Source organism: Etheostoma cragini, chromosome 15, assembly GCF_013103735.1.
Source record: "Etheostoma cragini isolate CJK2018 chromosome 15, CSU_Ecrag_1.0, whole genome shotgun sequence".
In the NCBI taxonomy this organism is placed as follows: Eukaryota; Metazoa; Chordata; class Actinopteri; order Perciformes; family Percidae; genus Etheostoma; species Etheostoma cragini.
Genome location: NC_048421.1, coordinates 8,492,652 through 8,518,589, shown reverse-complemented (window position 1 = coordinate 8,518,589; position 25,938 = coordinate 8,492,652). Strand labels below are relative to the sequence as shown.

General features: G+C 41.6%; 1 protein-coding gene and 1 long non-coding RNA gene across 4 annotated transcripts; one reads left to right on the top strand and one right to left on the bottom strand.

Annotated features, from left to right (window-relative positions):
- Positions 1-23: 23 nt before the first annotated feature.
- Positions 24-25,482, top strand: tex2 (testis expressed 2). Of its 3 annotated transcripts, none has more exons than XM_034894455.1 (13): positions 24-574; positions 1,420-1,474; positions 12,253-14,050; positions 15,537-15,737; positions 16,243-16,606; positions 17,239-17,522; positions 18,257-18,400; positions 18,526-18,625; positions 20,793-20,913; positions 21,423-21,539; positions 21,817-22,026; positions 22,800-22,920; positions 23,687-25,482. In XM_034894455.1, exons 3-13 carry the CDS (start codon positions 12,278-12,280, stop codon positions 23,834-23,836), a joined length of 3,585 nt encoding a protein of 1,194 aa, XP_034750346.1. In that variant the 5' UTR covers positions 24-574; positions 1,420-1,474; positions 12,253-12,277; the 3' UTR covers positions 23,837-25,482. The 3 variants fall into 3 exon arrangements, with proteins under 3 accessions (XP_034750346.1, XP_034750344.1, XP_034750345.1); XM_034894453.1 differs by having other exon boundaries at positions 21,417-21,539; XM_034894454.1 differs by lacking the exon at positions 1,420-1,474 and having other exon boundaries at positions 21,417-21,539.
- On the bottom strand, positions 7,267-10,707 carry LOC117958183. Its single transcript, XR_004659655.1, has 2 exons — positions 10,067-10,707; positions 7,267-8,788 (listed from the first exon to the last, which is right to left on the bottom strand). It is a non-coding gene; the product is annotated as an uncharacterized LOC117958183 (long non-coding RNA).
- Positions 25,483-25,938: the final 456 nt, after the last annotated feature.

The following is a 25,938-nucleotide window of genomic DNA, read 5'->3' as shown; positions in this document are numbered from 1 at the left end:
TGTACAGTTGTATTCATTTGTTAAAATGGCACCATCTAGCAAAGTAGCCTATAATTGTATTGGTTTTGATTTGACCTTCACTAGTAGCCTTTATTAAAGGGAGACGAGGTAGTTAGTGCTGTTTGCGGAGGGGGATCCGCGTGGCATGCTGCAACGCCATGACGCAATTCACACTCTCCTACTGCAACACAATAAAATATGTATCACCCGAGTGCCAACGATGGGATGCTTCTTTGGGTGTAAATATCAGATAAATGGTGAAGAGGGGAGGGGGGTGTGGCATTGACCATCACCCATTCACCAAAACAATACACGCCCAGAGCTCGTGCATTTGTGGCGTAAAAAGCCGCGCCGGGGATCAGGGTTGGTCTCTGTCAGTCTGCTCTGCCTTGGACTCTGGCTGGGTGCACAGGCCAGTCAGCCCGTCGGCATCCCGCCGTGCTCCTTCCCTCCGCAGGCTCCGGGCTGCACGCAGGGATCCTCATCGCATTACGCAGATTTGAAGCTTGGATGCAGGGCGAACCAAAACCAATGGCCTGCACATGAAGATGCGATAACTACGATAAGATTTAAGGTGCGTTTGCTTTTTCTTCCTCTCTCGGTTTGATTTGCGTGTCAGCTGTTAGGTCCATGGGTGTATTACAGTTCAAGACATAAACCAGCGAGCTAAAGGCAGGATGTAAAGAGGACAAAGGGGCGGATGGAGCCACAGAAGCCGTAGCTTTAAATATTTTGGTTTATTTGTTTAATAACAGAAAAGTAAGAACAGCAACCACATGGAACAAATATGTAAGGAAGATACAGTATGACTCAGTTTACTTCCCTATTAAAGCACATTTATGTGTCTCTTTTAGATTTGAAATCCTCAGTGTTTGGATCATGTTGTCTGCCACAGCTGTGTGGACCTGTGTAGCCTACAGTAGGTCTAAGTAGGCAGCTGATGCATCTGTGGAGCAACTGTGGCTCATTATCTCTATAGCTTGCTGTAAACTGTACAGAGCTACCCAATCCTCTCTTCTTGGTCCCTTTCCAGTAGCAGGCCACAGCATCATAGCCACACAAGGCATCGGTCACCTAGACATTCATCTCTGTGTCACCTAATCACACCAAATCCCTTCTTTATTCCAGGGATAGATCGAAGGCCTTTACAATATAGCATATCAGATCATTTAAAGGAAGTTTGTGCCTAGTGTCCTCGTGAACTGTTTTCTTAAGGAGCTGCAATGTGACTTCTTACACAGGTGTGAATTTGTGACTGTTTCATGCAAGACACCCTTTCACAATATTAGAATAATATGTTATTTATACATAAGGTCTTGTTAATTCACAGTGAAACAACTACGGCTGGTCTGAAAGTAGATGGCAACAGTTATGCGTTACCCATTAAACAAATGTATCTCTCTGTCTCTGTTTTTCCAGACATCTTAGCGCCATGAGTGTTGGGAAAGAGATTGAATGCCTTTAAAATCTCAAGGTAAGGCTCCTCTTCCGCTATGACCTTGTGTGTGTGTGTGTGTGTGTGGGTGGGTGGGTGTATTGTAGTGCAAGAATTGATCCATGGCCTTGAAGGTCTTCTTCATCTCCACTGAAAGCAAAGATTTATGTTTGCATACATTTTCACATGCTGCATTTATGACTTTTCATACAAACATCTGTGTACCACTCTTATGTATGGTTGTAAATGAAGGTGGGGTTTTGTCAGCAAGTCTAAAGGGAATACCCTTTTAATTAGACAAATTGCTATGAAGGTAAAAGAAACACGGTGGCAGCTGAACCCTCTGAATAAGCTATTGGTTGTGGCTAAAAAGGGGCTTGATGGCACACTCAGTCACATTATTCTGGCCGGGGCAGTGTGCATGTTTGTATGTGCATGTGTGATGTTGTGCTTATTGAATTATAAGAATCTGTGTAAATCTTAAGCTTTTAGGTAAAACAACTGATAATTGAGGTCAGTAGTACAATAATATCTTTGTGTAATGATGACTTAATCATATATGACGTGAAAAGTTGAAACTTGAATTTGTAATTAGTCTGAGAGTTCTGCATGTTTACTGCTCTTCAGAAATAAGTGAAATAAGTGTAATCAAGTGAAACATGGAGTATTTGTACTAATTTGCTCAAGGAAGCTCACTTTATATTAGATTTCTGTAATAGTAATCGACCATGGGTATTAACTAACTAACAATAGATGTGTGAACTCTGAGAAAAACCCTGGAGGATAGCTTTAAAGATGAATTACACTAGAGAATAGGGCAGATATGTGTTGTTCCTGTTTGAGTTTTTATAAGTTGAGATAGTTGTGTGTTCAAGCTAACTGAGCCATGAACTCAACGACATCTAACACTTCATTGATGCTCTTGTGGCTGAATCGGAGTAAATTCCTGCACGTGACCATAACACGTGACTGCGATTTCAGTTTTAATCATGTGGCCGCATTTACCATAATGGTTGCAGTTTCAAACAAGTAGTTAACATTGTGAAAAGGAACTAGTTAGGTTTAGGCACTAAAATGCTTAGTTGGGTTTAAGCAACAAAATGATTGGTCAGGAAAGCATCCCAGATTGGCTTAAAATTAGTCACGGATGTAACTATGTTACAAACTTAATTACGCCACAGACTAAGGTCCGTGACAAAGTCCAGGATCTGTGTTTGGAAAGAGATGTTCTACTATCACTAGTGGGTGTCCTTATACATTTGGCCATGTCATGTCTGTGGTCAGAGATCCAGTACTATGCTAATATGATCTGCAAAAACCACACTTGAGAATGTGAAACTGATGCTAATGCTGCAAGAAGTGTGACTTTGCTTATGGATTGGTTGGCAAGATAACTGGCACACAGCACTACGTTGAGGGGAAAGGACACACACACACACACACACACACACAAACAAATGCATTCACACCTTATCCACACATTGTTTAAATGAAAAAGTCAGCGTAGCAGCCATCAGTGCTTGTCACTGTGAAGTGTCACAGCTAATGGCTTTTGATGCTGCCGTGTGTCCAGCTATTGACCGGAATATGAATTTAATAAAAGCATACTCACAACGCATATACTCAACTTGATAGCCCAGCTACCCTATGGACAGTGATTTACTGCAGCTGGAAAAAACATCATTCTGCGGAAGATACATCTGTTTGTGCTTACACTAAAGAAGTAGAGAGAGAGAGATAGAGAGAGAGAGAGAGAGAGAGGGAGAGAGCTTAATGGGTGGTGCTCTTCTCTTATTGCGGCTATCCCGTCAAACAGGAAGTTATCGTTAAAGAGAAAGGAGGAAGTATTTTTTGACAAGATCACACAAAGAGATTTGACCTACACACTGAACACACTCTTGGTATTTGCACTGTAGCTTGGCGTTATGCTTTATGTATGAGGTGCACCTCACCCTTGCTGAACCAAAAAATCAATCAATTCTATCAATCAATTCTATTATAAAGTATTATATGTGTAGCCAAAGCCTGATATATCTATGTTGTTTTGCCGTAGAGCTCTATTGTTGTTTTAAAACACATTGAGACATGCTGGGCAACAAGTTCCTTCATTACCATGAATACAAAGCGTGTCTTGATTCAATCACAAATACACCGTCTTGGTGCTATAAATAATCACTCGAGCAACAAATGTGTTAATCCACAGCTTAAAATAGTCCCCAACAAATACACTATTTTTCTCCTGTTTGAGTAATGCAATGCTAAAAAAGCAGTTTTAGGAAATTACTTACTCTTTACAAAACAAAACCAAATATTTGTTTTATATTGACATCTTTAGTGGGAACCAATGGGCTTGTACAGTACCTGAGTGCCACAGACCAGGCAGGGAAGTGTTGTGAGTTGCACTGACACAGTGTTAGTTCTTTTTGCCTATTCATGGGTTATGTTGACGTTAACAAAAAATAGAAAAACACCAGCCTAAATATGACACTGTGAAGTATGAAATGTGTCACAGACTCCAAGTTATATGGTTATCATTAGCTAACGTGAATTGTTGCATCTACTGTAGCTAAGTTTTTTTAGAAAGTAAATTGGACTTTCACCTATATAGGGTGGATTCCTGTGAGATTCCGCATGTTCAGCCTCAAATCCCCTGAGATGACAAAGTCTGATAACAGTATCATGGATGTTCTACTTCAGGGGAAGAAAAGGAGCTTTTCAGTTTAAGTTCAGAAAAATGTCAACCGGCTCTCACCTACCACCAGTACTGCTGACTTTGTGAGATCACAGACAGAAAGTTTAATACAGCAAAGAATCCAGGTTGCCCTTTTGTCATTTCATCTAACTTATATGCTAATTCTGCTCAGTGTCTTTGCTGATGCCTAGATTGTGTGGCATATCACTGTTAAAAAATATTCTAAGCTGCTTTCAGTTTCTATTTTAACCTGCTTCCAGTGGCCAATAATCTTCTAATGATGTTGGCCTGATGGCGGTGCTCCTTCTTGAAGCTTAGCAGGAAGTATTTGGGGTAAATACGGTGGGCAAACACAAATGTAAATGTAATTTAAATAGTATATTTTGTTAACAACATAAGAGCTTGCATCAACTTCCCACAGTGATCCATGAATACTAATTTTAAACATTCTAAGATACTTCTTATTTCTTCCCTTATTAACTACAGACTACTATCTCTACGTCCTCATTTTCAAATTAGTCTTCCTTTAATGGCTTTTGAATGCTAATCATATGCACTGTATTCCCTGTATGATTAAAAACGCCACCACTAAACACCACATGGCCCACATAGTCTTGGTGTTGATTGTTAAAAGCATAACATTTCTAATATTAATCTTTGTCTGTAAACACACCCACAATTGAAGTGTTTCTGTCTTTCTCTGTCTCTGCCCCCCACGTCTCCCTCCCTCCATCACTCCATTCATCATGTAATTGGTTGGATTATAACTGTTTGACGGCTCTCAAGCAGCTTTTACACAGATTATATATTGCTTAATTTTTGAATGACTGGTTTGTGAACATGACACATGTTCAGTCAGGAGTCAGAACTGCACGTTGATGCCCCTTTTGATCTCTGTAATGTCAAATGGGGTTAGGCGGCACCAAACATCGATACTTGATTCAAATCCAGTATTTGTAAAAGTGAAGCCTTAAAACCATATGACACTACCTAAGCAAATCTACAGCTTGTAATTATGAAAACAAGCACAATTTTACTTCACAGAGAAAATCGGAGTCAACAGCTGAAGTTGTCAGTAGAAAGTGTACTGATGTTGACAACCATAATTAGAGGTTATAAGTTGATCAGGCACTCTTTCATCTTCAAGAAGGTGTTCCCAGTTTCTACAGCTAAATGATGTATAAACACACTTTCTGTCTTTCACCCATCTCAAAGAGGTAGATCAAAGCCTTTTCAATAATTTTTTGTGCTTTGGTTTAGTACACACATACACACACACACACACACACACACACACATACACACACACACACACACACACACACACACACTGAAAACCCTTCACGATGTTAACAAACACTCCACATACTCCGAGGACACCAGGGTTATATTGTGAGGAGAAGCTGCCTCGCCAGACAAAAGACCACGGGGATAAGTACGGAAAAGATGAAAAGCTTCACTGTTGGCATGGCAACCACCAGATGATCTGTATGGCAAGGTCTGATGTTTGACGTGTTGACGATGGATTCTGGGTTAGAGAGAGAGCGGTGGAGAAAACTGGTTTGATCCAGCCCAGCTGTGTGAGTGCTCTTCATCTCCCTGGCTGTTGTTTTCATTGTTTTGTTCTCTCTCCTCCTTTCGTTAAGAGATACAGAGCGGCGGTGGTACTCACCATCAAACCTGTTTCCTCTGGTGCTGCTGGAGCTCATAATTCTGTCAATGCGCTCAGACCCTAGGGCAGCACTCTTTGTGTGTTCATATGTGCTTTTGGTGGTTTGAGTGCATGGCTGTTGCTATTCTGCAAATATAATGGTCTAACAGGAATATTGACACAACACACATTAATAGTGTCTGTGTTGTTCATTGTCAATATGATGGAGGTCCCCCTACTCCCCTACTGGAGCAGCTCCATGAAAACAGTATCTGAAGCCTGTGCAATCACATTTTCTTTGTGTGTTAATGTTTTTGTTTTAATGTTATATTGCATTTTGTATTAAAAAAAAAAACTTTATCAGAGGCCAAAGACGTACAATAATTGTTGTCCTACATGCTGTATCACAGGATTTTTTTCACAAACATTGAGAACACCTTTTGACATGTATTTTATATTAATCAATTGTATTGAATAGAGCTGATACAATTAGTCAATGGGCAATCAAAAGAAAAATAATTGGCAAAAATTCAAATAATTAACTATTTCAGCAAACATGCAGAAAATGTAATGGTTTCACTTTGTCAAATCTTAGATTCCTATCTTAGTAAAAAGAATACTTTAGGGTTTTTATGACTGTTGGTCAAATAATACAAGCAATTTGAAAAAAAATCAGCTTGATACTTATTTCTTCATCATATTCAGACATTTATAGAATAATTGATTAACAGAAAAACAATTCTCCCTTTAACTGATAATGACCGTAGTCGCTATTGCAGCCCTGTTGATATACAAAAAAAAAATTGTCTTAATTTAAAAAAATGTAAGTACAGTTTTGGTCAAAGCTCGACTGGCTTGTGTGCAGCAGACACTGCTGTGGAAAGAGCAGTCATGTTCAAAACTTTGTGTGTGCGCCTCTTTTTTTTAAGTAATCTCCCTTTAGGCTCTGTCCTTTTCTTTTCTCCTTGCGTCTCTTTATTCCTCCATCTCTCTGCTCTTCAGCGAAAGCTTTAAGTGGCCAGCCAGGTGTTATGGGACGAACACCTCAACAGCCCCCCGGAGCTATTTTAAGAACTGCTGCTTGTGTTTGCTTCCTCAGATACAGGTCTTTTGTAAGTCAAAGAGGGTTTAATTTGTCTTTATACGATGTAACCCTGAACCTGCCATCTCTTCATCAACGTTTAATTCTTTTTCCTCAAGTGCCAATTGTCTATTTTCCTGTCTTGTCTTGTTTTTTTTTTTAAAGAAACAATGGAAACAACCAGTAACAACAATTGCAACAATTTCCATTCAGTCCTCTCATCCCTTGCTACATTAGTTTATTTAAGTGTACAGTACATCTACATGTATACATTAACCAGGGGGCTAGTGATGACTGGGACCAGTGTGGAGAGAGCAGTGGAGCATAGAAAAGGGCTAGTTGTGTGTTAACCTGCACTCACTGGACAACAAAGGACCCTCCTGTTTTTTTTTCTATTCTAGTTCCCCCTTTCTCTCTCAACCTGCATTTGGTGTGCTCTTCTCATTACCTGGCTCCCTCAGTTCACCCTCCCTTTGTGTTACTTTTGTTTGCAGTCATACATATCCAGGCAACTGTGTGTGTGTGTGTGTGTGTGTGTGTGTGTGTGTGTGTGTGTGTGTGTGTGTGTGTGTCTCCGGGCTGTTAGTGACAATCGACTGCTCTTTGAGTTTCTCTCGCTCTCTTTCTCTCTCTCCTGATCTTCGCTTTCAGCCTCCCCTTTTAATGCCTCGCCGACTTGCTTCTTACTCGACTTGCTCTCCATTTTCCTCCTGCCCTATTTTTCACAGTCAACTGCTCAGTATGCTCTTGACGCCAGCCTTTATTTCTTTTTCCCTCGTTTCACTTTTCTATTTGATCTTCCTTCTGTGAAAACTTGGCATGCCAACTTAACATCCTTCAGCAGAGGTCATGTCAGTCCGTCCTCGACACCTGCTGACGCATCCAATCACATCAGCGCGCTGTCACTTAAAGAGAAGGATTCAGTAGTTTGATTCTGGAACAGATTAATGTGGAGTGAAGTAGACAGAATGGTGGAGTTCTCAATTGAACAAATAGAGTAAGCAAGAATCCAACAGAAACACCCACAGAAGATATCATGATGCAAATCATGTTTGACCTGGTCTACTCAGCCCACATGGTCCTCTTCATTGCAAAACTGTGGATGTTATTTCCAAATCAGAGGCTTGAAAGTGGGTTTTTAAAGCCAAAGTATCTCAGCACCCTCTGAAGTAACCGTTGAGTCATTGGTATATTGAGCCATGACTTAAAATAACACCCGCAATTACAGATATATCATGGCCATTTTGTGCTAAGAGACTGTAAAAGTCTAAAAGAGAACTTTACCGATTGTACACATCAATGTCTGTTAACACGTGTTGGGGAATGCAACTGCATACGTGAAAAAAAGTCGTATAAAGCCTTGTTTTGTGGTGCCAGCTGGAGCTCTGTGAAATCTGACAAATTGCCTTAACTAGTGTCACTTTATTCAGCATTGGTTGAGGCTGAAGACAAAAAGTCAAATTGTCTGCTGTAAAAAGGTATATGATTCTAAATCATTTGGGAACATTGGACTGTGTTCTGAAGATAGGATGAGTGCCTGCTGCTAGGGAGATTAGCATTTCCCCCTTGTTTTCAGTCTCTGTGGTATGTATCTGGATTCTGGCTGTAGCACCCCTATTTCCCTGTCAAGTATCCAGCTGGTTATCCATCTCTCCACTGTAAAGTGAAGCTTATTTTCCAAAATGTTGAATTTTGCTTTGAGTTCACTACACTCGTGCAGGCGTTCTTCCTGTCATTCCTAACTCAGACCTTTACAAAAAACAGTATCTCCAAATGTATGTACCCCAGCCCATGCACCCTGGTGTTGTGTGACAATGGGTCCTCACCCCCTGACTCCACACGCCTCCTCGTGGCCTGAAATTTGTCAGGGTAGTCCAGAAGTATCTACCCATCCATCAAATGCAGTGAGGAGAGGGAGACCATGAGTCTCTATCAAAAAAAGAAATAAAGAGAGACTGCAAAGTAGGAACATGGAATCTGCTGCAGCATCTGTCAGCAGTGTTTAGCAGGAATGAAACAAGCAGAAAATAAAGAAAACTGTAGCAAACACTGCTTTTTAAAGCACAGCTGGGGATGGCAAATCACAATAATCATTTCTTGGCTCTTCAAAAAAAATGCATAAATTGGTGGTTTTCAGTGGTTCATTTAGCTGAAAGAAAAGAGACTCAATATGCTGAAAGTGGCACAAACTGTTGAACATAAATACATGCCCAGCTCTCTTTCAGCACCCACTCTGTACCTCCCGCCTCCTCACCACTTATTCCTATGTTTGTTTTTCCATTTAATGCCAATTTGAAGCGGGTTGGGGTGGGACATGACATGAAAAGGGATTAGTTATTTTGGATAAAGACATCATATTCAAATATTAAATTTTTTATGTAGAAGTAGTTCACTCTGCTTTTCTCTCCAGGTGTTTACTTAGCATCCCCTTTTCCGTTCACCCTCTTCTATCATTCTTATACCCTGCTGCTTTTAACCTCTCTCTCTCGTCTCCCAGGGTGCTGGCTTTAGCTGATTAGAGTGGCCCTGCTTGCTCTGATTAATTGGATGAGTCTTGTCTCAGTGCCAGACTCCTCTCCTCACCTCATCCTCATCCTCATCCTTGTCCAAAAGTGGCTAAAACAAACACAGGGCTTTTAACGGCAGTGGTGCATTGATGAGCGGAAATAACTTAAACTGTGGGTGTGTCGGCAAACATTATGTAGGTTGCACTTTATTTAACCTGAAAGGCACTATACATGTTGTGTCAACTATGGTTTAGCTTCAGCCAAGAATCTTTTGGGCAAGCATGAGCCAAATTTGTAGCAGTAGATACGTTATTTTATGTATGTTTAAAGGTCCCATGGCATGAAAATGTCATTTAATGAGGTTTTTTAACATTAATATGAGTTCCCCCAGCCTGCTTATGGTCCTTCAGTGGCTAGAAATGCTGATAAGTGTTAAGCGAGCCCTGGGTATCCTGCTCTGCCTTTGAGACAATGAAAGCTCAGATAGGCTGATCTTGAATGTTGCCCCTTATGAGGTCATAAGGAGCAAGGTTACCTCCCCTTTCTCTGCTTTGCCTGCCCAGAGAATTTGGCCCGCCCATGAGAGAGAGAGACATCATGTCTTGCAAACAAGCGAAGCATGGCAGCTGGTCAGTATTAGGGGACCACTAAGGCCTATATAAAACCATCCAAAAAGCAGCTAAGTACTTACGTAACTTACGGAGATGTTGGCTGTGCCCTCATAAATCCAGGACAACTTGGAACCATCATTTTTCTGCTCACCCTGTCAACCTCCACAATCTTTTAATCCATCCTTAAGGCTTTGATGACAAACAACAACCTCTTCCATCTCCATGGCTCTGTCATGGAGATGACAACTCCATTTGTTTCCTCTCTTCTCGCCATCCTTGTCTCTTGACTCTGTTGATCTTCCCCTTTTGCTCTCACCATCTCTACTGTCTTCAAGTGAATCCCACTTCAAAAGCTTGTCTCTGGAAGGTCGTCTGCAGCCTCTACACATCCCCCGTGGTTCTTCATATTCCTTCTTTTTATTGCTCTCTTTTCTGAATCTGCCTTTTTCTTGTGTTTATACAATCTGCTGTGCCCCTAGCACAGCTATGGAAGAAGCAACAAACACTAAACCCATTGTAGCACAGCCAAGTGAAAGGCTGGTTGGGAAAGTCAAATGCTCTGTTATTCCATCCCAGCAAATACAATCTCTGGAGATATAGTGCCAACTGGAGAACACCCAAGGGGCGTCAAAGTATTCTCAGAAATGCAGACAATCACACAAGCTAACTGCTCTGTTGTTTCCCCCATTACCTCCTCCTTCCATTACAGGATACATCTATCAACCAGCTGAGTGACTGTGTGTGCAACCTGCATGTTTGTTTGTCTTTCTGTGTTTGTGCTTGTTTTTCCCTGCCTGTTGTAGAATGCTAACCCTTGATGATGGACTTTTTGTGACGTGGAAGAACAAACAAGCCCAAAAACTCAATATCAACTCGGGGGCCCCATTTAGTGAAATCACCGCATGATGAATGTCTTTGGTTCCGCTGTGTTGAGACTGTACAATAGACGCCTTGTTACTGTGATCACTGGAGCATATAACAGCTGTTTTGTTGTGTGATAATGTTGTGCATGTTGTTATGTGGGGGCAAGGAAAGAAGGGTTTGTTATATTTATGTTTATGTTTGTTTTTTTATGATCCCATAAAGCAGAAACAATGCAATACATGACAGTTATAGCTTAGTAAAAGATCCTACTATACGGACTAATTGGCAGACAAAGCAAATGAAATGAGAAGTGTCAGAAACAAATTTGAGCTAAGAATTTAAAAAAGTAAAAGTAAAAAGACTAAACAAGGAATGTACACACAAGGTCCCTCCCTTTTTTTTACAACATCAGTTTAAAGCTGCACTATTTATTTGCATATGAACAATGGGTTGAGCAATGGGTTAAATGATTATGCAGTGCTCATCCAACTCTACAGTTCCCCTGAGTTATAGAGAACATTTTAGTATCTTTCAGCTCATTGTTTTGTTTTTATTGCCCAAACTTTGCTGTTTTGGTTCAGTCTCACCGCTCTGAAAAAGCTCAGAGAACCAACAGTGCAGCTACATTCACTGCACCTAAAAGCAGACAAAGTCCGAAGAAATGTTGAACTGTATGTGCTGGATGTGAAAACATTTCTAATATGTTAGCCATATCAACTTTATATGGTGACAATATGCAGTTGTTATTGTTGTTTTCAGCTTTTTGAACTTCCCCTATGTGAACAAAAGGATCAACATAATGCAATGTTATGTTAAAATAATCAACATTTTTCCAAAAATAATAATTTTTCCATCTAATAATGATGATTTTCCATCCACTATTCAGAGTAGCATCCTTCCCATGTTTTCTCCTTCTCACAGTATTTAGTCAGCTGCAGTCTGCCTCTCATGGATGGTGGAGTTAAATACAGCTGAAATGCTGATGGCCCCTCTCCTCAAGGCTCATGTGTTCTGAAGTAACCCATTAATCATGTTGCCATAGCGGGTGGCTAGTTAGTGAGTAGGATGCTGGTAAGAAAGAGAAAGGCCAGGCCTGAGAGCAACTCAGTCTGTCATCTCAAGTCCTGCATGATGAGGGCTAATGGATTGGGGAGAATGGACATACCTGTCCAGTCTACTCACATTAGGATGAATAGAGAGCTGTGGGGCTTTAGTCCTTTGTACTGCGTGTGTGTGTGTGTGTGTGAAAAGTGTGTAGATTATTTGGGGATTTCTGTAATTATTTAATCAAATTGCGGATTTTGCTGCACTTTTTCAACCTCTTTCCATGCACTGATGTTTCATACCAATGTTGCAGTGTTTCTGGGGTTGTTAACAGTGTACTGCTTCTGTTTCTGTCTGTCTCTCCCAGGCTGTGAGCCCTGTGCAGGGTGGCGATGAGCAACCAGGGCAGCAGCAGCAGGGGAAGTGACCAGCATGCTGACACTCCTCCCTCCCGTCACACCCCTGGACCCAAGCTGCAGGTGCAGCGCTCCCTCTCTCGTGACATCATCACCATCCACTTCTCTGCTCTGGGGAAGGAGGAAGACGACGATGAAGAGGGGCTCTACGACCTCCCTCTTGGATCTGCTGGGGCTAAGTCCGAGCTTGATGGTGCAGGGGTACCTCAAGGTCTAGGAGCTTCAGGGGCTGACGACCAGTCTGTCGCCACAGCCTTGGAGGCAAAAGAGGAGCTGCTGTTTGAATCTGCCGGTTTGGAGACATCCTCTGGAGCTGCTGTGCTCCCCGTTTCATCCACCACCTTGTATGTACAGCCTTCAGACCTTCACTCACACACACCATCTTCAGCTGTGACTATTATCCCCACTTCCACGCAGCCCCACCTGAGCTCCACCCCTCCTGCCAGCTCCTCCTGGCCCTCTGACCGACCCTCAGCCAATCCCTCATCCACGAGCTCTAGCTCCTCCTCCCCTTGCAAGTCTGCAGCGCTCTCTTCCTCGAAGCCTTTCCTCAGCCTGGTCAGGTCCTTGTCCAATGATGTTGAGTCTCGCGAAACCACTCCTGCGCCCACCACTGTGGCACCATCGCACGCGCGCCACCGTCACTTAATGAAATCTTTTGTGAAGTCTCTTTCCACGGACACTTCGAAGGCTGAAAATCAGGAAGGGCCCCTTCATTACTATCTTCACCACCAGCCTCATCAGCAGCAGCAAGTGCAGACATCCCAGCGGCCTCCACCTCGCAACATGCAACTCTTCAAACAGTTCTCCCAGCCTCGATTGTGCTCCAGCCCTGTCATTGTCAAGAAAGCTGGTGGAGACTCAAAAACAGCCCCTTCTTCCCCCATCAGGTCCCCAGATGGTAGGTCTTTCTTCAAGGTTCAAGAGGTGGAGGCCAGGATTGAGGATACTAAGCGCCGGCTATCAGAGGTAATGTCAGACCCCCTGCAGCTTTTTAGTAAGATCATGGGGGATGAGTCTGGCATGGGAGTTGTTGGGAGTTCTACTCATCGCACCAAATCACTGTCCTCCAGTGCGTCAGAGCTTAGCGGAGTGACAGCGGTAAACGGACACACAGAAAGTAACAACAACTATAGCATCAAGGAGGAGGAAGGGGCAGAAGAGGAAGAAATCCCCGCGGACAAGGGCCCTGACTCTGTTTTTTTCTCCTTCCCATCACTGGCACCAGCCCCAGCCCCAGCCCCAGCCCCAGCCCTCGCCCAGGCCTCCTCATCCACTTTTCCAAAGTCTCCTTCTCTTACTCTAGGCCGCTGCTCTATGTCGACCCTGGTTGCTCGACAGGAAGACGAGGATTTTTGTGAACTGTACAGTGAAGACTTTGAGATATGTACAGATACAGAAACGCCAGATGGAGATTGCCCCGGGTCCCGGCTGCCCCATACTGGTAGCACTGGGTTGTGTAGTGAACCTGACACAGAGGAGGAGGAGAAAGAGGAGGAGGAGCTGGAGACAGTGCCTGTGACTGGCCTCATCTTCCTGACACAGTTGGTTTACTGGTACATAATCCTTCCAGTGCCACCTTATGTATGTGCGGTGGTGCATGGGGTAGTAGCTGGTTTCATGTTGGCTTTGGTGGTCCTCTGGCTGTCTTCACCTGGATGTACCTCATCAGGGACCAGAAAATGGAGACGAAAGATAGAGCACTGGAATGTGGCGCAGCTGGATATCAAAGAACCTGGAACCTTCAAGGTGAGACAAAGCATGTTATGGATGGCCAAGTTTGGACCTGTTCCTGCATGACTTCCAAATGTAAACTTTTTGTTTGGATCCTCTTCTCAAAGATCTAGGCTTTTTTTTTAGCAGTTGTCCTTACATTACTGGCTCGAGGACTACCAAGAAGGTCTTGCTCTGCTTCAACATTATCCTTTGCATATTTAGAATGCATGCTTTTCACAGTAAAACACTTGCACACTTGCAAAAAACACCTTGTTCTATAAAGCCAAGATAACCTATATTAGATTTAGTCTTACAGGTTTTACAAATGCATCATGGGAGCCACACAGATCCCCTGCAACACTACACTGGCAAATCTGAATACAGCTTTGGAGATTCTGATTACGCATGCATAGATTCTGAAGACACATTTGCAGAACTCTACACACACATTTGCAAATAGTTTTGCTACAATAATGGCCCCACACAAAGAGCTTTTATTTCTTACCTTTAGACTAAATGCTCTTTGTTATTCCACGAGCCAAGCACTGACATTTCCCTGTTGTTTCAATTGAATTGGCTTTGCTCACAGAGCCTCCTTTGGGACTGATAAAGTGGGAGGTTGGATGAGAATTAAACATGATCCAGCCTCATGGGGACCAGCAGCAACATATTGGGTTTTATTATCAATTCTCTGATGGCTACAGTTTTGCTTTGAACCAAACAATCAAATGAGTACGGCCACCACAGTTGCCCTCTGTTCTCAGTTAACGTTAACCTCAGTCAGTGCTGTAGAAACTTTCTTTTCATCTTTCTCTTTCTCTGAGGATCAGCAGTGTTTTAGAGGCTCGGCTTTACCTTTTGTTGTGTTGTATGAACTTTGTGGCACTGCACCTCTTGAGTGAGAATTTGATTTGATTGTGTAGTGATATTTATTGATGACAACAGTTGGCACACAACAGTGTTGTATACCTACACATTTTCATGTTTAAAGCCCCATAATGCAATTGTAATATTAGGTGATCACAGATATATTGGTTGTTGGCATCCATGTTGGCCAATAAGTAACTAATTGTATTACATAGATTGCCAAAGGTTTCTTTGCGGTCACCATTACATAGATACAAAAAAAAGTTATTTAAATGTGTAGTTATTCATATTAATTTTGGGCAAAATATCATCAGATTTTTTTAAACTCTAAGGTAGTCATTACTGGTATCAACCACAAACATCCTTTATTGTTGATGTTCTATTCACTAGTAGGGAGATCCACATTAACTACTGAAGCTTCTCCAATGAGGGGCAAAACTTCTATTTAGAGATTTCTTTTTTACCTGAATCCTCATAGACTGGTAGATGATGCTATCTTCTGTCAATACACAGTATATGCAAAATAAACATTTGGCATATTTGTATAGTGTGAACACCAAAAAACTCCAAGTTCCTTGGTGTTGGTGAGAATATAATTAGGGACTGTGGCAATTAAAACTCTTCCCCCTCTCCCCCACCCTCAATCTCTAAGGGCTGGATGAATGAGATCCACTGCTACGACCCGGAGATGTACCACGCCACCCTGACCCACTCTGTTTACGTCCGTCTAGAGGGCTCTGTTCTGCGTATGTCCAAGCCTAACCGGAACATCTCCCGTCGTGCCACACACAACGAGCCTAAACCAGATGTCACCTACATCAGCCAGAAGATCTATGACCTGACGGATAGCAAGGTGTGGTTATGGGTGGGTGTGTGTGGGTACAAATGCAAGAGAGATGCTGACATTTCAGACTGTGTGCTTATGTGAGAGAAGGAAAAATACGAATGTGTTAAGTGCGTATGTCTCTGTCTATGGCTCCTCAATTTATTTGTGCTTTTGATGATGAGCTTTACAGATGGTGACATCAAGCTCACATCCCTTCATATGTGACTCTGCCTGAGTGCATGCTTGCTACTAGGTCAAGTTCAGTGACAAGGCTACTTATTGTCAGAGTTACATAGCGTGTGTAAACATGGAGTGAATATCACAGTCACTGACCCTGAACTCACAACTTTGCGTCTTGTGTATAATTGTGCTGACTTGTGTGTTTTGTAAATCTAAAGCGAGGACAGTATGAAGACATTTCTCAATTCTTGAGGCAAAAGGGGTCATTATGGAAAATAGGAGCAACAAACCTCTAACAATGCCATTTTCATGCTTTGATTATATGAACTTGGTCTATATGCCCCACCCGCAGATTTACCTGGTGCCCCAAAGCTTGGCTAGGAAGAGAGTTTGGAACAAAAAGTACCCCATTTGCATTGAGCTGGCCAAGCAGGAGAACTTCATGTCCAAGGCCCAGGTAGAGAAGCCCGAAGCTGGGGAGGAGAAACTAACAGGGCCGGGTGAGAAGCTGGAACAAATGGAAAAATGCGAGAAAGTTGAGGTATCTGGGTCAGCAGAGGAACCCAAAAGAACAACCTCTGGAGGGGTGGATCTGACAATCTACCTGTTTGGGAGGACGGGGCGGGAGAAGGAAGAATGGTTCAGGAGATTTCTGCTGGCATCCCGAATAAAGTCAGAGGGAAAAGGTGGTAGTCTGCCTAGCATCTGCAAGAGTGGTGAGTTTAAGACTGAGCTGTGTACAGTATCACACACCAAAATGCAAACAGCCATTCATGTACAGTACACAGACACACATCACCTTCTGCAGTCAGAATAGCTATTGTCTTGAAGTTGTAACTACACAGCCATCAGATCTGTGCATAAACCCCTAGTTTGCCGACTGCCAATCCCCTCAATTGAGCGAACAGATGAGTGTGAATGGGTCAGCAGGATTACATGCACAGAGAAGCAGCATATCATATCGGTCTCCACTGTGGGATATAAGCCTGCAAGGATAAGGCCCAATTCAAAGGAAAACATTAACACTGTGCAGGTCTAGTGATAAAAGCAGTGTAGGGCGAACAGGATTACTGGAAAGATGATTTAAATACCAAGCCTGTTTTGTGGATACACATAGCAGTTATGTTGAAAATGACTGTTCCAGTGCTAATATGAGTCAGAGAGAGGATGCAGTGTGTCATCTGGTGTAAAGCATGCTGATTCAGAGTGTTGCAGTATGTTGTGAGAAATTAATAAAATAATAGATGCTCACTATCCAAGGCCTTGAGCATGCATTATGTATGTCAAATATGATGCATTGATTTGAATCAAAGGAAAAGGTCATGAATCTTTCTCTCTCCATTTTTAGCCTTCTTGCCCTCCCGCAGTAGCAGCACCCAATCTGGTGGAGGCCTGGAGGCTGACAGCAGGAGCAGCAGCCGAGGTAGCCTGGAGGAGCTGCCTCAGTCTCGCCACAGAGAGACCTCCTCTGCTCCCTCCTGTGGCTATACTGGAGGAATGAAGCAGAAGATGCTGTTGGACTATAATGTCTACATGGCTAAATACATCAACCCCCAGGCCCCAGAGAAAAGCCCAACTGCCACCAACAGCCCTGGACCCAGCCCCGAGAGCAGCCCCACAACTACCAAAAAGGTAGAAGACAGGGGGATACATGAGAGGCTGAAAAAACAAAGTGGGCAAAGCCGGTCATGTCACTTGGTCATAGGTCATTTGTAGTTATTAAGAAATGTAGGTGTGTTAGTGAAATAATAGCAAAAAAGTCAGTCCCTGTTTTTTAACTTAAAAGTACACTGTGAAGTTTTTGACCACTAGTAGAGCTATAGAGCAATCATTTTCCCAAAGTGGACCAGTGTTTTGTTTGTATTTCATGGTTGATGTTTGAAATATGCAAAATAAAATTGGCAATGCGTCAACAAAGGGCAAGTTAGGAATATAAATTGTTTTAACGCATAACCTATATCTGGATACATTATCTGGATAATGACATCCGATGGGCGTTATCTCTATTTTTTTAAGAGTGGGTTGAATGGATGGATTGCATTTATACTTTGCATAAACATGCTTTTTTTCCTATCAAGGTAAGTTATGCAGATATGTGAAACGTACACAGAACCTTTGTTTGTTGCAAGAAAACTCCACAGAGTATATTTAATTGTGATGCCATTTGATGTAAATTGGCCATTTTTCAAAATCTAGTTTTCAGACCATAATTATTTGAGTTTATTGTGTGATTTACCATGTGGCCCACCAACAGGCTAATCTGGAGCCTGGGTCAAATCCCGGCTTGATATAGACTGTTATTATACTTGACCAGAACCTATTAACTTACCTTTAATCTTCTTGAAATAAAATGATGTGTCCTTTAGATACGCAAAAGTTCAGAGGAGACGGTAGAGCCTGAGGCCTGGGTCAACGCTTTTGTGGGAAGGATGTTCTGGGACTTCCTGGGAGAGAAATACTGGGCCAATGTTGTCTCCAAAAAGATCCAGATGAAGCTCAGTAAGATCAGGGTGGGTACTGGTGCTACCTTGTACAAACCTACATCTGCAGTATAACCAACACATCAGAAAAATGTATCCCCCAATATGATACGCTTATGGCTGTATTTTGTGTCTGAATGTTTTCTGTGTTTCAGCTGCCATATGTTATGAATGAGCTGACTTTGACAGAGCTAGACATGGGCTTTTCCATTCCTAAGATCCTTCATGCCTCCAAACCCTCTGTGGACCACCAAGGTAGGAAGAGAAGCTACACTAGGTATGTTGTGTTTTCTACGTGGTGATGGCCTGCTACAAAAGCAAATTTTAGACCTGCCATTAATCTTTTTCCCCTACCTCTGCCATTCACCATCCTTCATAATAACCCAAGCTGTTTTTCAGATTTCCCTCTTGCCTTTCTGACAGAATAGTGAGACAAGCTCTCTCTTTCTTTTCCCCTTAATCTATCTATCTCCCTCTCAACCCATTCTTCCATCTTCCATAAGCCTTGATCGTCTTCTCTCTGGATTAAGACATTTTCCCTTACACTCTCTGCTCGGGAGTCTAGCCCCTCTGCATGCCTCGCTCTATTAAGCCACAGTAATTAAACTTCACGTCTTGGGTCCCCCTCATCCATTATTGAGACACTGACTCACCCTGCCTGCCGCCTGCCTTGAGCCCCAGCAAAGAGACAGGTTGGACACACAGAAACAATACAGAGATGTATGGCATATTAATTCCTACCAAGCTGGCCTGGTTTTGGGGGAAATGAGAAATGAGAAGCTTATGAAGGGGAAAAGATGAACAGGTTGTGGTAGCATTGTTTTAATCATTGCTGCTTTTAAGCAAAGGGCAAAGGATGCATTTTTAAATACAACTTGCTAATCTTCCCTTAATTAATATGGATGTAACGTGTAGGTTGCCATATTTGCATTCTTTTGTCCTAACTTTTGAAATATTCTGGGTGTATTCAAAGATGGTTAAGTCAAATGTCTGAAGATAATTTTTTCTATTCAGATGAAGCAGACAGTCATGAGTCATTCTCCACTGTCAGCCACATTTCCACGGCTGAGTTTGCAATGCTCATTAATGTGTTCTGTCTCAACCTGTACACCCACAGAAATATCCTCACAAAGCATAATCAGTTGATCCCAGCACATAATTAGTCCTGGGGGAATGGCATCTCTAGAAGCGCTGTAAACCTGCATGAACCTAACAGAACAGGATGCATTTGCTTCAATAACATTCCTAATTCCCTATTGTATTAATATTTATTTTCTCCTGTGATGATAATAAGAAGGAGAATGAGTGAGTGCCTCTTGATCCTTAATGTTGGGAGGACATGATTTGATTTACAATATTTGTACTGTGTTCCCAAGAAATACTAAAAGCTTGACATTACTTATATACTTAAGTAAAATATTATATAGTTAGGGTTGTCATTTCTGTTCAAGTTTAACAATAATCAGTGTAAAGCACTGTTACTGTAACATGCCAACATTTGTAGCACAAAGTATAGCTGAGGCTAATAGGAATTTCATTAGTTTGACTGATATTTGGTCATTAACCAATACATTGAGCACAGTTGTCAAGACATTACATCAAAAATATAAATGTCAACTGTTGTGTCATTACCGGAAAAAAAACAACGTGTTTGGTCAGTAGGCTTCATCCTCTTGGGATCATGGATGTCTGTACAAACATTTATGGGAGTCCATCCAATAGCTGTTGAGATATTTCAGTCTGGTTGACCAACATACAAGCTATATATACTTCAATAATTTTGATTCAAAGCATTATCTTGTCTCATATAACATTGCTGTTATAGTGACATTTTTCCCAGTTTGACGTAGAAGTGGTTCAGCTACAGTGTGTTGACATTTATTAGGCACCCCAGACCATCTCTCCGTCCTCTGTATCTCGTTGTAGACAGAGACAACGAGACACTGTCCAACGTTTTCTGACTAAATGCTGTCATTTAGTTTCTCTTTGACACTGCTGCCACACACATACAAATCAATGAGCATTGTGGAGACTGGAATGAAGAGTATGAATGAGCAAGGCAGAGGATTAATAAAGATCATTTATCAGTCATAAACAAGGTTGTGGTTAATTGAACAAACAGCAGGGGGATTGAAATCGGAATCGTTCTCCCGTTGCCTCCTGAGAAGAGTAAACAGGAAGTAGCCTGACAAGCCAATAAGGAGGCACCTCTGCCTCAGAGCTGACCTTTCCTGTGATTTCTAGATAAGACTTCCTCCTGGCAGCTTTGCAGGGAACATCACAGCAATTAGACACCATGCAGGAGCTTCTTCTTTAAAACAGAAATGGCATTCTGAGTTGGTATTGTTGGGGATGAAAAGTAGCATGGTTATAATTTTGAAATGTAATATGTATGCGTGGTTTTGTCTCACTATCTGTCCAGGTCTGTGGTTTGATCTGGAGGTCTCCTATACGGGCTCCTTCCTTATGACACTAGAGACCAAGATGAACCTGGCCCGTCTGGGGAAGGAGGGGGAGGGGCTCGGGGAGCACGGAAAAGAGTGGTAAGGATTTCAATCACATTTAGTAATGAAGCTTAGTCTGAGTTTTGCGAGTGATTATTTGTGTTTGTCATTCTTAAAACACATTCTCAATGACTAGGCCAAAATAGGTTGTTTGAAGGATTAGACTTGGAAGGATTTTTTTTCTGCTAAACAAACAGCTCTGAGCTGAATGTTAATTGAGTATATTTGCATTTAGAACCATTAGTTCAAATCGTTTTTTCCACAACTTCCAATTGCTGCTTTCTCTTAATATACAAATCCTCTCTCTGGACGCTTACCACTGTGGATTTGTCCAATGGCTGGTGAGTTTGGGAATAGATGCCCATAAACGCCTGCCACTGAAACAACACATTTTGTTCTGGATTTTAGTTTCTTTTCTCGAGTGAATCATTGGAGATTAATTTCCTGTGATTTACCTCAGTGGGGATGCATTTAATGGGAATTAGCTTTAACTGTTAAAGCATAACTTTACAACAATGAGTGTGTTTATGTGTGTGTGACAGGCCCAGGCCACGGACATACTGTCTAGCAGACAGCGATGAGGAGTCGTCTAGTGCCGGCTCATCGGATGAGGAGGACCCCCCTGAACTCCTCAGTGACAAAGCCATTCTTCCTGGCACCGAGGGGTGAGCGCATGTCTCTTTACAACATCACATACTTGGATTTTAAATGGGCAGAAACAGATTCACATTGATGTGCTGAAGCAGACTGTTCTGCCCTTTCAGTCTGCCCACCCACTCAGTCCCAAATTTTCTGAAAGCTTGCTGCTGATTTAATGTGGCACTTGGTCACTCCCCTCCATCGTGGGTGCTGAGTAGCAAGAGATGCTGTTGAGAATAAATAATGAACCTGACTCACTCCTTGCCTCCCTTCCTCCTCCGTTTACATCCACTGTTCACGTAGCTACGTGGGAGGCCACAAGCCCAGCAAGATCATGCGCTTTGTGGACAAGATAGCCAAGTCAAAGTACTTTCAGAAAGCCACAGAGACGGAGTTCATTAAGAAGAAGATGGAGGAGGTGTCCAACACGCCCCTGCTGCTCACCGTGGAGGTGCAAGAGTTCCGTGGGACGCTGGCTGTCAACATCCCACCTCCCCCCACGGACAGAATATGGTATGTTCACTTCCAGTGAGGGGTGCATTGAAGACTGTAGGATGTACTCCGTGAGTGTGTGGGAATCCTGGTTTGAGAATATAACTTTGCGCCCTCTTTTGGGCAAATACAAAAATACAATAAAAGAATAACAAATTGAAAAATGAACTTAATAAACTTGACATTTAAGAACATTTGGGCACAAATGTTGGAATTTTTATTGAATATGTGGAATGTTAAATCCTTAAATACCCACTGTGCTTTTTAATCTCAATTATAAATCTAAACAATCTAAATAAAAGTAATAATGATCACCTTTGGCACCTATCAACAGTGGTTCCTAATCTGTAAATTGAAAGGAAACTCTGAGGGGTCACTGGATGATTAAAACAAAAAGAAGGAAAACATATTTCTGTTACACAAACTATGTATATTATTATTAGTATTTTATGAATACTCAATACTTTCACCTCTTTAGGCATTGAAAAGACCTTCAAAAAACATTCCTCCATGGAAAAATTACTGGCTGAACTGCTCAAAACTCACGCACACACTGAGGTCATGATCTAGGATGATTGGTCAGAAGTAGACTTTGCCTCATTTTAATGGGTCACGAGCCAAAAATGTCGGGAACCAGCACGGCATTATGTTGTAAAATAAGAAAATATATTACATTTTGTAGAATGAACCAAAGATGCCAACTTTCATGGAACTCATGTGAAAACTTAGACTGGAATTCAGCATGTATAAGATTATATCATTTGTAAACATGAATGTGTCCTCTTGGTTGTCAGGTATGGTTTCCGGAGTCCGCCTCACCTGGAGCTAAAAGCACGGCCAAAACTGGGTGAAAGGGAGGTCACTTTAGTTCATGTGACAGATTGGATTGAGAAGAAACTGGACCAGGAATTCCAGGTATACACTGAGAAAAAGATGTAAATGCAGGGTCATGAATACAATTTTATTACATTTTTAATATAGTTAGTAGCTGATGTCATTGTATGGTGTGTATCAACTTCTGTGCAGTTTAAAAACCTCAGTTGCCTGACTGAGAGGCTGAAAGTTTACTCAAAGACAGAATCCCCCCAAATATTTTAATTTAGGTCATAAATAAGGACTTTGGGATTCACCTACATGCACTTCAAAGCAATGTGCCTGTGGCTTTCCCCCCCCTCATATATATCCAAAGTAATGATACGCCTGCCTCTGGATAATTGCCTTGAGGCACAGCTGCAAACTACTGTCCCTGTAAGGTCTATCACACATCTACATTTATCCCTGCCTGACTACTCTGGGGGTTATTATTATGTACCACTCCCCCCAAACCATGCCTTCAGTAAAATACAGTGCTGCAGTACTCACTGTTGTCATTTCTGAGTGAGCATATACATCTGGCTTTCAACAAATGCCGAACATCAACTCAGGCCTCATTGGTTTCCAGACATGACAGTGCAGGGTTGGATGCACAGGGGATGATGTATTTCAGGTCATTTTTTCTCTAATTTGTGTTAGCAGCTATAATAACATGCCACTGTATTTATTTGGTGTATATTTTGTTTAGTTACAAAAGTATATTAATCCGTATTTTCCCTTCACTAGAAAGAGAGCTTTTAATTAGGTGGTTATTTCCATTTTATTGTTGAAATTAAGAGGACTTTTGCTTGTTACTGTTCTCCCACAGAAAATATTTGTGATGCCAAACATGGATGATGTATGGCTACCCATAATGCACTCTGCCATGGACACACGTTCCAATGCCAACTTGGTTACTATGACAAATGATGCCTTGAAGGACCCAGGAACTGAGGAGTCTGAGGTTTCTGACATGTGAAGACTGCCTTTCAAAGTGCATAATGACATATATGACAATATGGCAAGTCCCCCCCCCTCTCAGAGACCCGTGGCTCTCGTAATTGGTCAGGCCAACTCTCTAATATTTTTACCCATGTTCCAGTCCCATTGTTGCACCACTGATGTAGTGCACTCACAAAACTGGCGTCAGGGTAACTAAACGAAGGAAAATGGAGTACAATTGTGACTAATAGATTGTCATCCAATTGCACAGTTTCATTTGTGTGACATAAAACATTATGATTCATTCTCTGATGAAATACAATACATGGGCATGTCGAGACTAGTTAACACATGTGTGTGGTGATGGATCAACTAACAGCCATCTGATTCAACCAGAAGAACCATAATACCTGTGATGTACAGCTGCACCAAACATAGTAGCTGTAGAGTGCACATTTTTGTGCGACATTTCTAATCAAGTGGTTTATTGTTGCTATAACTCTTAAGGACTTTGAGGCCCCTGATGAAGAGTGTGTATGTCTGAGTGAGCAAACGTTTGACAGAATAATCCTAAAATTTGAAGATGGTTTGGCTGAAAGCCCCTGCGTCTATTATTTGACACACATTACACAGGGATACCAACTCATTGATCACCCATCCACACTGCTGCCTGTGCCAGTCACCCGGCACCCTTATGCAAACAGATAAATAGCACTGTGTCCATCGAAGACACAGTTCAGTTTAAATCCACAATGGACACTCTCATACCATAACGGCCTGTATGCTTTTAACTGTGTGGTAGGGATTAGAGCTAAAACTGACCTTAAAGGGGAGAATTAAAACAAAGCAGCTAAACATTGCCTAGGTCTGATGAATGTAAAAATAGGAATGCAGCTCCCTAGCTGTGCAAGGTATAGCTCATTCACTGACAACGTGCTTCTACACAACATACTTCAAGACTTCTTTTCACGTTTTATCAGAGTTGAGCAAAAGTAATAACTCAATTTTTATTGCCAAAGCAATCTTTCAGTCCTGTCCAAAGGCTATGTATGAGGTAGACAGTGACAAATTAGCAATCAGTTAATTCTCATGTTCCTATTAAGATCATTCCAATGACATGCAGCCTAAGTTTGGGCAGACTGAAACCCTTTTGTAAACGCATAAACTTTTTTTTTATGTCAACAGGGGAATATACCCACTCTTTGTTTAATTAGAATAATTAACATACTGGATATCAGCCATATTGTTTGTCAGCATTCAAATGAATGCTTTTTGTTGAATTATTTATTGATTTGCTGTTTCTTTCTGTACACATTCAAGAGGAATAACACATCAACTAGTACAGCTATTTTCTAATCTGCCATGGATGCTCAGCTGCTTTACAGGCAACTTATTTTACGTTTAAATGTGTGCTGGCGAAGTGTATTAGGCAGAAAGTGCCTTTAAAACAAACATTCCGCCGTAGTAAGCCATCATATTTGTTGCATCCGTTGATAGAAAGTATCTCTGTGCCATTACTGTGTATGGCAAGACATGACCTTTGTTTCCACAAGTTTCAGTGTTCATTTGCACAGTGACAAAATATTAACTAAAATAAAAAAAAAACTGTTGTGTTCAGTGATGTCACAGAATGTTATAGTTCTGATCGTTGTGGATCAATAAAACCTTTTGCTTGGAAGATTTGTGCTTCATGGTGGTGTGAAACAAGAAAATTAAAAGGACCATGCCAAATTCTCATCAGAAGCCATCCATCTGTTTAATCAAGAGTGGCTTTATTTTACATTCGTTGACAGCTGCAATAATCAATAAATGTGTTTATTTTTTACTTATCATTTTGCTTATATATATATATATAAAAAAAAGTAAGACAAATGTACATCCACAAGCTGATTTAAAAGGACTGCTTACTAATTCAAAGTGCTAACTACTTCAAGTTCTTAGTTGCCAAATTTAGATTGTGACTTGCTTTTAAAAGAGAGACTTGGTAAAATAGCCAAGAAACCCCAGTTATAACAAGACATGATATTGCACTAGTCTTGACCTTGTGAATAGCCATGGTAAAAGCTATTCAGGTTTAAACTATAGTGCATACAAATCAATTTACCAAAACATGCAAGTGGAATGAGATAAACAATACTG

Bases quoted from the DNA above. Each gene is read 5' to 3' on its own strand.
- tex2 (XM_034894454.1), top strand. From the start codon at position 12,278: ATGAGCAACCAGGGCAGCAGCAGCAGGGGAAGTGACCAGCATGCTGAC. The intron at 22,027-22,799 runs GTATGTTCACTT...CTTGGTTGTCAG, and splicing joins CCCCCCACGGACAGAATATG to GTATGGTTTCCGGAGTCCGC. The intron at 22,921-23,686 runs GTATACACTGAG...GTTCTCCCACAG, and splicing joins AACTGGACCAGGAATTCCAG to AAAATATTTGTGATGCCAAA.